The sequence below is a fragment of the Drosophila sulfurigaster genome, chromosome 3 (assembly GCF_023558435.1).
Source record: "Drosophila sulfurigaster albostrigata strain 15112-1811.04 chromosome 3, ASM2355843v2, whole genome shotgun sequence".
Classification (NCBI taxonomy): domain Eukaryota; kingdom Metazoa; phylum Arthropoda; class Insecta; order Diptera; family Drosophilidae; genus Drosophila; species Drosophila sulfurigaster.
This window is the reverse complement of record NC_084883.1, coordinates 9,656,049-9,669,234: the sequence shown is the minus strand read 5'-3', so window position 1 is coordinate 9,669,234 and position 13,186 is coordinate 9,656,049. Positions and strand designations below refer to the sequence as shown.

General features: G+C 45.4%; 3 protein-coding genes across 7 annotated transcripts in view; 2 read left to right on the top strand and 1 right to left on the bottom strand.

Annotated features, from left to right (window-relative positions):
* LOC133844225 (uncharacterized) overlaps positions 1 to 5,565 on the top strand; it is a 93,095-nt gene extending 87,530 nt beyond the window's left edge. For 2 of the 5 annotated variants that reach the window (XM_062278131.1, XM_062278133.1), the window contains exons 12-13: positions 1,309 to 2,091; positions 2,157 to 4,643. In XM_062278131.1, the coding sequence (XP_062134115.1) occupies positions 1,309 to 2,091; positions 2,157 to 4,261 (2,888 nt within the window). In that variant the 3' untranslated portion in view covers positions 4,262 to 4,643. Of the gene's footprint in view, positions 1 to 1,308; positions 2,092 to 2,156; positions 4,644 to 4,979 lie in introns of those variants that run through there. The other 3 variants (XM_062278135.1, XM_062278136.1, XM_062278134.1) reach the window with 2 other exon arrangements.
* A 1,415-nt stretch (positions 5,566 to 6,980) lies between these two features.
* On the bottom strand, positions 6,981 to 9,519 carry LOC133844227 (protein MTO1 homolog, mitochondrial). Its single transcript, XM_062278139.1, has one exon. It carries the CDS (start codon positions 9,516 to 9,518, stop codon positions 7,455 to 7,457), a length of 2,064 nt encoding a protein of 687 aa, XP_062134123.1. The 5' UTR covers position 9,519; the 3' UTR covers positions 6,981 to 7,454.
* A 228-nt stretch (positions 9,520 to 9,747) lies between these two features.
* Positions 9,748 to 12,675, top strand: LOC133844226 (GPI ethanolamine phosphate transferase 1). The gene is made up of 2 exons (XM_062278138.1): positions 9,748 to 10,609; positions 10,672 to 12,675. The coding sequence occupies exons 1-2, from the start codon at positions 9,835 to 9,837 to the stop codon at positions 12,531 to 12,533; spliced, it is 2,637 nt and encodes an 878-aa protein (XP_062134122.1). The 5' UTR covers positions 9,748 to 9,834; the 3' UTR covers positions 12,534 to 12,675.
* The last annotated feature ends 511 nt before the right edge of the window (positions 12,676 to 13,186 follow it).

The window sequence follows — 13,186 nt, the reverse complement described above, 5'->3', positions numbered from 1 at the left end:
AGGCGTATGCGCAATTTTTGCCCGTCTCCTCCCCATCTACCCATCCGCCCGCACTTACCTCTGTCAACTCCGTTAGTGAAGCGACATCAATCAGTTATTAGCACAGGAAATCCGCCCGACGCCCGCAATTCCTGTTCCTGCTCGTGAAGCGCTCTTGTTAAGCCACAGCTAAAAGGTTTAAAACCAGGTCGCTTCACTTAAATTTTGCGCTTAATGTTGCTCACTTTCTGCCTTAGAGACCACATACAATATTATTCTATGACTTGTACCAACAAAAAAGTAAGCCATAAGTAATGGCCAATATTTGTTTCGTATGCTCGCTTATTTTGGGTTTTTTGACTAATTATGCTATCTAAATAAAGTTAAAGTCAACTCTTATTTAAAACAAGTTAGATATCGGCTATCCTTTCTCAATAAAAGCACAACATTATGATAATATACTTCAAACATACCAACAACAACATATTAAATACAGCAAAAATTCTAAAAAAAAAAATACCAAAGACTATATTTGGTATATTGATATAGGACTGCATTCGAAATATACCATAGAGTGCAAAATATACCAGATTGTCAGCCAAAACAACCTAAGACGCGTAGTAAGTTGGAATTTCTTCCATACAAAAGTATTTCTTATATAACTTCATTTTATGCGATCGCAACCAAATGTTCAGGAATAAAAAAAAACTATATTTATTATTGTGTATACCGAGAGTCCAAACATTAGCTTAAAAATTACTCTTGTTATTCGATTTTTATCGATGTGTGGGTCTTGCTCTGCGTGCAAATATAACGAATGCTACCATAAGAAAATGATAGCCCTATTTCTTATACTCTCTGAGATACAGAATTGGATATGGTTCTATTCTCTCAGCTGTTGACGCTGATCAGGAATATATATATGTACTTTTTAGGGTCGGAGATGACTCCTCCTGCCTGGTAGTTATAATAACCCTTCTACCCTATGAGTAGCGTGTATAAAAAGATAAAACCATTTCTCGGGAGTGTTCGATTATTCAAATTGAGGGAATAAAAAAAAGCGTTCATATTGCAGTCGAATATTGAAGCTAGACACGCTAAATTTAACTTTAATTGTTAAAAGCAGAACTGTTAAATGCAACTTTGAATTAAAAGTGCACCTACAACAAATTTACGTTATTCTTCAATATAAGCTAAAAAATTATATTAGCCATCTAAGATCGTTCAGTTTATATCACATTATTTTCTTGGGTTTCTCAATTAAGAAATGCACTCATTACCAAAGACATAAATTTAAAAGATTCCTTGCCGTCTCTCCTCTACTTACAGTGCCGCCCAAGGCTGGACAAAAGCGACCAGCTACGAGCCCAGCTCCGCATATACCTGTGCCGCATCACCTGCAGACGCCGCCCAACTCTGGCAGTATTCCCGGTGCCTCGGTTGCCAATAGTCCAGCTGCGCCGCCGACGTCCTCCAGCGGACTGCTGAATCACGCCCTGCCCACCAACCACATTGGCGCCCAGTCGCCGCAACAACAGCAACAACAACAACAGCAGCAGCAGCAACATCAGGCGCATCAACAGGCTGTGGCCGCGGCTGTGCAGCAACAGTTAGCGGGCGTAGGCGTCGGAGTGGGCGTGCCCCCGGGTGCTATCAATGCTGCCACAGCGGCCAGTGCACGCGGCTCGTTTGCGGCCGCGTTGCGCACCCTGGCCAAGCAGGCGGACATCAAGGAGGAGGATGATGGTGGGGTCAGCGTGTCCAGGGATCGCAGTGTGCCCACATCAGTGGCCGCTGGACCGCCAAGCAATGCCGGACCTGTACCTGTGCCACTCAATTCGGTGGCCGGACGCGGCGTTGTGTCGTCCGGTGGTGTCTCAGTGGAAGATCGTTCGGCGGCCGCCAACAAGAAACGTTCGCCGCCATCGCCACAGCCGCCGGAGAAGATTGCCCGACTCAGTCACACGCCACAGACGGCAGCGTTGCAGCCGGAGCTGCTGGCGCGCAGTGGCTTTCAGCCGTACAGATCCGATGAGCGACTCATGCATCCGGCGGGCGCATTCCCCTTGGAGGCATATTCACACTTTGCCGGTCTGTCCGGCATTCCACCAGGTGAGTCGTCAGGTTTAATCCGCGATAAAAAGAGTGAGAGGAAATTAACGTTTTATCCTCTGCAGCATTTCTGAATCCGGCGGCAGGCTTGCCCTATTCGGATCCCCTGTACTTGGAGCACCGCTATCAGCTGTTCCGCGCAGCCGGCGGACACCATTCACATCCGCATGCAGCGGCGCTGTATCCACAAATGGCGCCACCGTACTCGCATCTCTACTCCATGTTGCCTGGAGCAGCGCTGGGCATCTCGCCGGCCATGCACGATCGCATCAAGCTGGAGGAGGAGCACAGAGCGCGTCTGGCACGCGAGGAGGAACGCGAGCGCGAGATGCAGCGTGAGAAGGAGCGCGAGCTGCGCGAACAGCGCGAGAAGGAGCAACGTGAACGGGAACGCGAACAGCGCGAACGCGAGCGCGAGCAGCGTGAGAAGGAGCAGCGCGAGAAGGAGCAGAAGGAGAAGGAGGCACGCGAACGCAAGATGCGCGAAGAAGAGCGCGAGGCACGTGAACGTGAGCGTCAGCAGCTGTTGAATGCGACGCATCATTACTCCAACCAGCTGTACTCGCCGCTGAATCGCAACCTGCTCGGCTCCATGATGCCGCACATCAATCTGGGCCTGCGTGGTCCGCCCGCCGGACTCCACGGTCTGCCCGGGATGACGCACTACCATGCGGCAGCGGCGAATGCGCAGCGTCAGAGTCCCATGGGTCTCAATCTGGGCATGCCTGGCATGCCGCCGCTGCCCGGACACGGGCCCAGCAATCTACATCATCTGCAGCAGGCGATGGGCGTGGCGGCGCATCCCGCTGCCGCTGGGCTGCCGCATCCGAGCTTCTCGGCCCTGGGACTGGGTCCGCATCCGCATAGCCTCAATCTGAGCCATGCGCATCTGTCGCCGCATCATGCGGTGCATCAGCTGCCGCCGCACACTGTGGCCAGCTCCTCAGCTGGTCCCAGTCCCGGTGTGGCCAGCAGCACGGCAGCAGCCACATCGGCGTCGCCGCACAGCAGCCTCAATCTGACGGTGGCCACCAGCAGCATGGCCCAGACAACGTCGACGTCGACGCCGACGCCCAGTTCGCACATTCCGACCATGAGCCACTACTATCACCACAATCTGGCCGCCATGCATGCGGCTGCCGCTGTGGCCAGCGGCCTCAATCCCGTCGCTGCCCATCAACAGCCGATCAGTGCAGCTTCGCATCCCACATCGCCGAAGATTACGCCGCCACTTGGCTCGGCGCCCAATGGCGGATCCCGTGCCGCAAGCAGTCCGCATGCGATGCGCCATCACATTGCCGCCGCCGTGGCTGCTGCCGCACAGCAGCAACAGCAGCAGCAGCAGCAATCGGTGCTGATGGAGAAGAGCAGCGGTGTCGCCACAACGACGCCAGTGACGCATGAACCGACCACGCTCGATTTGACCGGCTCCAATTCGAACTCGAGCAATCAGGCACAGTCGATTGTGAGCAACAGCACATCGGCTGCCCATGAGTTGAACGGCATCGAGTCGAATGGTCCCACGGATGGCAAGGAGACGGGTGTACCGTCGGGTGCGCCTGTGAAGGAGGACGCACTGCAGCGTGGCACGCCGCCAGTGGCGCTGGAGAAGAAGCCGGCAACGCCCAATGCCGGTGGCAGCCAGGAGAAGACACTGTTGCCAGACAGCTCGCCGGAGAATTCGTCGAGGCGTAGCACAAGTCCACCCAACTCGGATAACAACAATAGCAGCAGCAATGCCAACATCAACATCATCAACAACAACAACAATAACAACTCGAGCAGCGCAAGCAACGTTGGAACTGCAGCCAGTGCAGCCGCACAAGGTAATAGCCCTGGTGGAGCAGAGCTCTGTCCAAAGATTCTAGCCGCATGCACTCCGCCTGGGAGTAAGGGAGGCGAGATCGCCGACAAGTCACCAGAGCAGCAGGAGCAGTTGCACTCGCAATCGCAATCGCAGCGAGTCAAGCTATCGCCGGATAACGTTGTGACTGGCGGCAGCGCCGTCACATCGACCACAAGTGGCAGCCACTCCCCGCCAGTGGTCAGCAGCAGCACCAACAATGGAAGCATCAGCAACAACAACAGCTCGACTCTTGCGACAACTGCTCCGCCTGCCGATGCCGAGGTGACCACGAGTGCCACGCCCATTGCCGAGACATCCAGATGATCGATCGCGCACACTTCGTACAGAATACAGAATACAGAATAAAGTTTAGTCGGGCACTCGGATGTGGGGATCGTAGTTAGTAATGCGCGTAATCGGAACTAGTTAACATCTACCTTCAACTTAGCCGTTAATCCAAATGCCTATTTATAAATCATTAACTTTTAATGAATACTTATTAATTGTAGCGTATTCATTAACCGAGTATACAATAATTTGTAACGTATTGCATCATCCTCATCGTCTAGTTTAGACACAAATGCATAATATTATTATTAATTTTACTATTACAATTTATTATTATCATTATTATTATTATGATTTCGCCCTTTATTTAATTGTGAAGAGTTAACTCTAGCGTTGCCTAAATAAATCATTTTGTTTACAATTTGTTGTTTTCTTTTTTTCTTCATTTTTATATTGTTTTCAGCTGGTTTTACATTTTCAGATGAAGCTGAAAAAATCTTTCAGTGGAAACTTTTTAGTTCTTATCTTCTAATAATCATTAAACTCTAGGAAAGAAATCCAGTTAGCAGCTTTGATTGCGAAGCAAGAGGACCTTAATTATTATAAAAAAAAAATCGATTAATTTTAACTATTTCTATAGGCTATGATTTTCATTATCCTGGCCAAAAATATACCTTTATTCCCATTCAGTTCTCTTATCTTGAACTAAATAAAAGTGTTGTTTAATATTCTGAAATTGTATTGCTATTTACAGAAGACAATAAGACTTCGGTTGGGGCACTTGGTCGCAGCAGTAGCGTGGAAGAAGCCACCGCCTTATGACACCAGCTATTCAACAATTCCAACAACTAACTAATGAAAAACTTTGGCGACATTGGAATGTATCTGCTGTCGGAGCGAGCATTGCATCAGCAGCGAAAGCGAATGCTCGATGAGTTTCTAAAGCTATAGAGCGATGATCCATCCCTCAACCGTTAACTGACTGGAAAATATGAAAGATAGTGGCGCCTAAAAAAGCTGATATACGTTGAATTGGCAATAGGCAACTGCAAGCGCCGCTTATGTATTAGTTAAACATACTTAAATAAACCTAATTAAATATTGTGTAAATCCCATTAGCAGATATCAAGATACAGATACTTGTTTGTTCTCGGTGTTACAATCTAACAAAAAAAAAATGAATACAATTACAACATATTAACAAATAACACGAATATTCGTACAATTTTAAACTCGTGTAAAAGTCAACTAAAAAATTGCATAAAATGTAAAGTTAGGAATGTATAAAAAGGAAAGCAAAACTTATAAATATTGTGAGATATTACAAAAAAAAAACGAAAGATCTTAAAGTAATTGTACTTTGATCCAACTACTCAATTCAAAGACAACCAAATGAACGTCTCGATAATATAAAATAAATAATGATATTTAGTTGTAAACATTTAGATTAAAAACTTCGTAAGTAAATTTATATATAAACACATATACAAAAGAAAGCGTAAATTAATACTGTATAGTTATATTTTATTCTTAAATTGCTAATAATTGTGATTTGGAGAGTACGAACCAAAAACGAAAATAAGGAAAAGAAACGGAAAATGTATGTATTATGTAAATGTAACTGGGTAAAGATACAATGGAACTGAATTTTAGGTAAAAAGATAACGAAAATAAAAAAACCAATAAACATATTACAAAATCAAAAACAAATATGCGATAATCTGGAATGGATTAGCTAAAACGAAATGGGAAATGGCAAAAGGCTTAAATTATTTTTCGAAATTGTCGAATTTTTTACTTACACAAGTGAGCAACTTTTTGGCCCTTACAAAAAAACGAGTTTCTATTAGTATGTTCAGTTTTTATACAACATTTAAAAAAGTACTTACAACTACAAATGCAGCAAATGCATACAAAAAAAAAATGAAATGGAGTACGAGAACTATGCAATAAGTGTTTAGGAAAACCTAACATTATATTGTAACTAAGCTCATTAACATTGATGTTTACAATTGATACAATCGATACAAACGATATGTACATACATATGGATAAGTAGCTAATACCATATAGCTCAACCGAACTCTGATAACATAAAGAATATATTATTGTATACATTCTTATGTATCTTTTTTCGAAAAGTTTCAGTTCTTCAACTCTTTCACTTCGAATTGCACCCAAACATTCTTATTTATGTTTGAGATTGCCTAAAATAAAGAATTTTATTTCTATTTCTATTGTTTTTATTTATATTTTGAATTCATAAAAATCTCGAGCAATCTGTGATATTATAAAAAGACAAACAAAATGAAAGTTGATTGAAATGAAAAATGCAAAACGGAAAATAATCAAGAAGAGTGCAGAATGAGCATGAAAAGTGCTAAAGAAGTAACCACAAAAATAAAATGGAACTCATTGTCGTATCATACTTGATTGGATTTAACGAGTACATTCATGAACTACTTGCTTCGAATACATTCACACATTCATTCATTCTTTTTCTTTGAATGATGTGCAAGTGAATATATTTTTACTAATATAATCGTAATAGTTTCTTGGATAATCCATAAATACGGATACTACGGATATTAATTGGTGCGCGTATAAACTTAATCCACAAATATGCGATGGCATAAATAAATAAAATAAATGCATAATAGTTTCAAGATACAAGCAAAACCTTAACAAAATACATAAATTAAACGTATTTCTCCCTCAATCTTCGTTGTGTGTGTAAAACCGAATACAAAGTGTAAAACATAATTTTTAAGCTAACAACAAACAACAAACAAGAAACAAACAAGCAACAAATCCAAATAGATATCTCATTTGAGCAACAGTAAAACAGTAAGCGCAACAGTAAATGTTGAACCATTGAAACTATGATTGTAATAACAGCAAATAACAATAAAACAAGCAAGAAACAAACACATCCCAAAATACAAAATAATAATTACATTTGTCAAATACACGAGCACGTTACGTATTTGTGGCAAGCAACATGAACGTGTCACAAAAACATTGAATCAATCTTGTGCAACTTTACTTAAGGCATTTATGATTTTATTAAATAAACTGTACGTAAGAGATTTAACTCTATTTGGCTTTTTTATGAAACTTGTTCCTTCTCCTTTACCCCTTAAAGACACGTATTTAAAAATCATATATTCGACTTTAATCCTTACAAACATATTTACAAAACTAAAACCAAAAAACCCTATGACATTGTCTATGCCTGTAGAACTTCCGCTTTCTTGACGTACTTCAAGATACGTAGAATCGTCGATGGCGTTACGCCCTGAATGCGACTGGCAGCTGCGATTGTTTGGGGCTGTATTAACGCCAGTTTCTGGCGTTCCTCGTTAGACAGACTCAAGGACTTGGAGAAGTAGTCAATGTCAGCGGGAATCGACAGTCGTTCCTCTCTGCGCACATCCTCCACATCCCGCAGCTGCTCCTCAACAAAGAAACCATAAAGAGCTTCAATTTTCAGTCTAGCCGCAATATCGCCATCGTCACGCAGCCAATTCAGTTCGTCGGGATAGAGCTCTATTAGCTGATCAACAGAAATGTTATCAGCCGGTACACCAAGCATTTCGAAAGCGGATTTCTGTATAGACGCCTTGGCTTGGGGCAGATTCAGTGCTTGACGCCAGAAATTGCTATGCTTCTGCAGACCTTTGAGCGCTTCAATGCCCGCCCTAAGCTTGTGCTCCGTTTGCTGGAAGTGCTTGTATCGCTGCTCGCTAACCAGGCCAAAATCAAAACCCTTCTGCGTGAGACGCATATCCGCATTGTCCGGCCGGAGCGATAGACGGAACTCTGCGCGACTAGTGAACATGCGATAAGGTTCGTTGGTGCCCAACGAGGTCAGGTCATCGATTAGCACCCCAATGTAGCCCTCGGTGCGGCTAATGCTCAGTTGTCGGCCATCGGCATGTCGAGACTTGCCCGCCGCATTGGCTCCAGCAATAATTCCCTGTGCGGCAGCCTCCTCGTAGCCAGTGGTGCCGTTGAGCTGTCCCGCAAAGAACAAGCCGGCGACTCGCTTCGTTTCGAGTGTGGGAAACAGCTCGCGTGGATCTATGTAATCATACTCTACTCCGTAGCCGGGTTGCACCACTTCCGCCTGCTCCAGACCCGCAATGGCGCGCACCAACTCCACCTGCTGGGCGTGGGGCAAAGTGCACGAGATGCCCTGTGGATAGCATAGGGGACTATCGAATCCCTCTGGCTCCAGCCAAACCTGATGAACCTTGGCGCCGAATCGCAGCACCTTCGACTCAATCGATGGACAGTAGCGTGGCCCTGTAATCTCCTCGGTGACATGTCGATTCTGATGCAGATTGTCACGCACAATGTCATTGACACGTGGTGTCGTATAAGTCAGGTAGCAGGGCATCTGATCCTCGGCGGGTATCCAAACCTCGCGATTTAAAAAGGAGAACGGTGTAGGCGGATTGTCGCCATCATGTTTCTGCAGCCGCGTAAAGTCAATGCTGCTTCTAGCAATGCGAGGCGGAGTTCCAGTCTTCAAGCGTCCCATGCGAAAACCAAGAGTATTTAATGCTTCACCCAAAGCCTTGGCAGGTGCATCTCCAATGCGTCCAGCTGGCCTCACCTCGAGGCCAATGTTAATGTGAGCGCGCAGAAAGGTGCCCGTGGTCAGCACCACTGAGCGACTGTGCACCACTTCTCCACTCTCGAGAAGAACTCCTCGACAGCGCGATCCACTCTGAGATGTCTCATCCGTTTCAATCAACAGATTGTCAACGCCTGCCGCACGTATCTCGAGATTTGGAGTAGCAAATAACTCCCGTTGTACTGCCCGCTTGTACAGTTGTCGATCAATTTGAGCTCTGGGTCCCCACACAGCTGGACCACGTCGCTTGTTAAGCACTTTGTAGTGGACACCGGAGACATCACAGCAACGGGCACAAACACCGTCTAGGGCGTCCACCTCCCGCATCAGATGTCCCTTGCCAATGCCTCCAAACGATGGATTGCATGACATCTCACCAATGGTCTCCAGTTTGTGGGTGAGGAGCAAGGTGCGCGCACCCATTCGAGCTGCTGCTGCACAAGCTTCTGTTCCGGCATGCCCGCCTCCAATGACCACCACATCGTAGAGGTCTCCCTGTGGTCGCGTTGAATAAAATCGACTTCTGGCCAGGCCACGGAGTGCATAATGTCGCAATTGCTGCATTGCCTCGCTGTTCGTAACAACTAGTGTTGGATACAATGTGGCCGCCGTTGCCTTTAAAAATGTACTAAATCTACTATGAAATAACATCAACGATAAATAAGAATATACTTGTAAAGTGTTTTATTTGAACAAAATATCAAATTAATGGCTAGTTTCATTCAACTATTGTATAGAAAGTTGATTTTTTAAACATAAAAATTAATAGGATATCCAATCGGCGGTTTTAATAAAACACTTTCCAACACTGCCGCTAATGACATCGTGAGCAAGTATTACTCGTAACAACAAAAAACAGCTGTCAAGAATAGTACTCAATTGAGAGTATACTCGTACTCGATACCAGGACCGGTTTAAAGCAACAGCTGTCAGCTGCTGTTTCTATTTTGTTTACACTTTCGTTGCGATGTGGATTGTTTATGCATTGATTGTACACGTGCTGCTTTTGGGCTCCATATTTGTGATCTATTTTCGGTCACCTGTCATCGAGGGACTTCAGCCACAGCCAACACTACCAGCAGAGCCCCCAGCAGACCGTTTGGTTCTGATTGTTACCGATGGATTGCGCGCTGACTCATTTTTCACCGACAACTGCAACCATGTGCCACATCTGCGTGAGATATTCCTGCAAGACGGCTTAGTTGGCATTTCCCGCACTCATGTGCCTACGGAATCAAGGCCGGGGCACATAGCACTTATTGCCGGGCTCTACGAAGATCCGTCGGCAGTGACACGTGGTTGGAAGGAGAACCCCATAGAATTTGATACTGTGTTTAATCGCAGTGGCCACACCTATGCCTGGGGTGCCCACGATGTGCTGCATATATTCGAGAAGCTGACAGATGGCGGACGCCCAATGTATTTTGATGCCTATCATGATCTGGATTTCTCTGGCCAACAAAAGACCTACAAGCAGGATGAATGGGTGTTCCAAAGGGTGAGGCAGCTGTTGAAGCGCAAACAGGAAGAGTTGCGCAGTGCCAAGAAAGTGGTGTTCTTTTTGCACCTGTTGGGATTGGATACAGCAGGCCATGTACATAAACCCGGCACGCCGCTCTTCCTGGAGAATCTTCAGTTTACGGAAAAGGGAATAGCGCAGATTTATGAAAAATTCGAAGAGATCTTTCCCGATAAACGGACTGCTTATTTGCTAACCTCGGACCACGGCATGACGGACTCAGGTAAGGCATTTACTTATGTGAATTAAGCAGGAATAACCTAACCAAGTAGCTTTACTATATAGGCTCTCACGGAGCTGGTGCCGCACATGAGACAGAAACACCCTTTATGCTGTGGGGTGCAGGCGCTGCACGAAGTGCATCTCCAACCAGAAGCTTCGTGGCCAACGATGAGGGACAGAAGCTGCCTCTTCACGAGCTGGAACAGGCGCAACTGGCGCCCTTGATGTCGGCTCTGATTGGTTTGCCGCCTCCAATGAACAACTTTGGTATGCTGCCGACTGGTTATATGAGCGTTGGCGTTGAGTACGAGGCGATGGCAGCGCAGAGCAATGCGTTGCAGTTGCTCGCCCAATATACACGTCTGCACAAGCAGCACCAGCGAGGCCTATTTACGCCTTACATGAAGAGCTTCAAGAAACTGACAACGCTTGGAATTTTCGATTTTAGTACAAAGACAGCGACGTTTGCCGAGAGCAGCGACATGATGCAGTTGGCCCTGGAGGGCATCGACTATTACCATGGATACTATCGCAATGTCATGCTGTTGTGCACAACTGCCACGTTTCTGGGCTGGATTCTCTATCTATATCGACTGCTAATTCAAGGTCCATCCATTAGAAAACAGCCAAGTACTGGCTGTGGAGATGCTTCTGCTTTGACGCTCAGCATAACGATTGGTGGCGTATTCTTGATTGGCTTCATTGTGGCACAATTTGTACCGTTCGCCGTGGGATTCTATATGCTGTTGCCCCTGCCGGTTTGGCTGCTAGCTCTACGACAAACAGGAAGTAACAGCAACGTAGAAGTCTGTGATTATCGTTATCCTTCAGTGGCGCGACGTGGACAGGTGTCAAAGTTGCAGTTCGTGTTGCTCATTGCCTGTGCGGAGCTGCTGGTCTACACTTTCTTCGAGCGTCGCCTCATCTCACTGTGCTTCGTGGCCTTTGCCTTCGGCAGCAACTGGAGCAACTTTAAGCGCAACTCGTCGCAGTTTTACATTTGGATACTTCTGGTGCTGGTACTCGCTGGTTTTCCACTGCTGCCGCCTTCAGTCGGATACCAGAATCGCTATCTACTACTTGTCGGGATTGTGCTCGTCCTGCTTCGAGCGGTGCTCAGCAATGGCAGCCGCAGCTACAGTTGGCACACCAAGTGGTGCAATCCACTGATACTAATTAACACAGCAGTATGCGTTCATCTGCATAGCCAGCAAGTGGCCGTCCCAATGCCCCTTAAAGTAGCCAGTTGGCTGTATCTGGTCTATGCCGTTGTGTCCATTCAGCTGAACAAAGAGGTGGCGTTGGAACTGCGTCTAGCACATATACTCTACAATCTGAGCGCAGTCTACACGCTGCTGTGCACCTCCTACGAGTCGCTGTTTGTGCAGCTGCTAGCCATGGAACTGAGCATAGCATTGGCCGCACAGCGTCAAGGAATGGATTCACTGCAGCAGCAGTATCATCAGAGATCTTTGCAGTCATCGCTACGTCTGGCATTCACTGTGCTCCTATACACATTCTTTTCGCTCTTCGGCAGCGGCAACATTGCGTCCATTAGCTCCTTCGATCCCAACATTGCACGCTGCTTTCTCAGCCAATTTGCACCGTTTATGATAATGTCACTAGTGCTAGTTAAGCTGATCTTGCCTGTCGTGTTAAACCTCTCCATTGTGTACACCTACTGTGACTATGCTCGCAAGCAGGAACGACAAATCTTCATCTGTCTGCTGATCATCTGTGACATAATGGGACTGAACTTTTTATTCCTGGTCCGCAATACTGGATCATGGCTGGAGATCGGTTCGTCCATTTCGCACTTCGTCATCATGGAGGCGACAACATTGGTTCTTCTGCTGCTCAGCTATCTAGCCAAGCATCTGTTGCGACTCAACAGTTGTGATCGCGCTGTAACAAAGCACCATTGATTTTATTCCAAAGCTTAATTTAAATTTATGTATTAGTTTAAAAAAAGTTAATGCCAGAGTATGTATTTTATATTCTAACCTGACTAAGATTAGTGTATATCTTAAATAGACTCGTAGCTTAGACTACGTCGCATTTTGTTATAAATATTGTTATTTTTATACTTACCTTGGACTCCATAGAGTTTTTCAAATATGATTGAATGCTGAAAGGAAATATTATATTATATTAGAAAAGGGATCCTTGTTCAAGCATATCCTGGCGCATTTGACAAGGCATCAAGCCTTCGATTGATGGAGCCGAAATCTATTAATTCGCATCCAAAAAGGAAGGGGTCAGAATGGAATTTTTGAAAAATCTTGTTCTATTAAAAATACATTCTTCGACACTAATATCGGAAGTGTTCCTAGCTCATCCTTAAAGTATGCAACAAAAATTTTAATTGCAAATGACTAATGTAATTCTGCTATCTTATGTTCGCCTGGTATTTCAGTCGGTAATTTTCCACTTTTTCGACGTTCGTGGCTACATCGAGCGGCCAATTACAACAACATGTGGTACTACAATAACAACAACAACAACTCTCGTCTACAACAAAACTTACAACAACAACATTAATAATGGCAACAACTTCAAGTGGAAAAAAATTGACCAG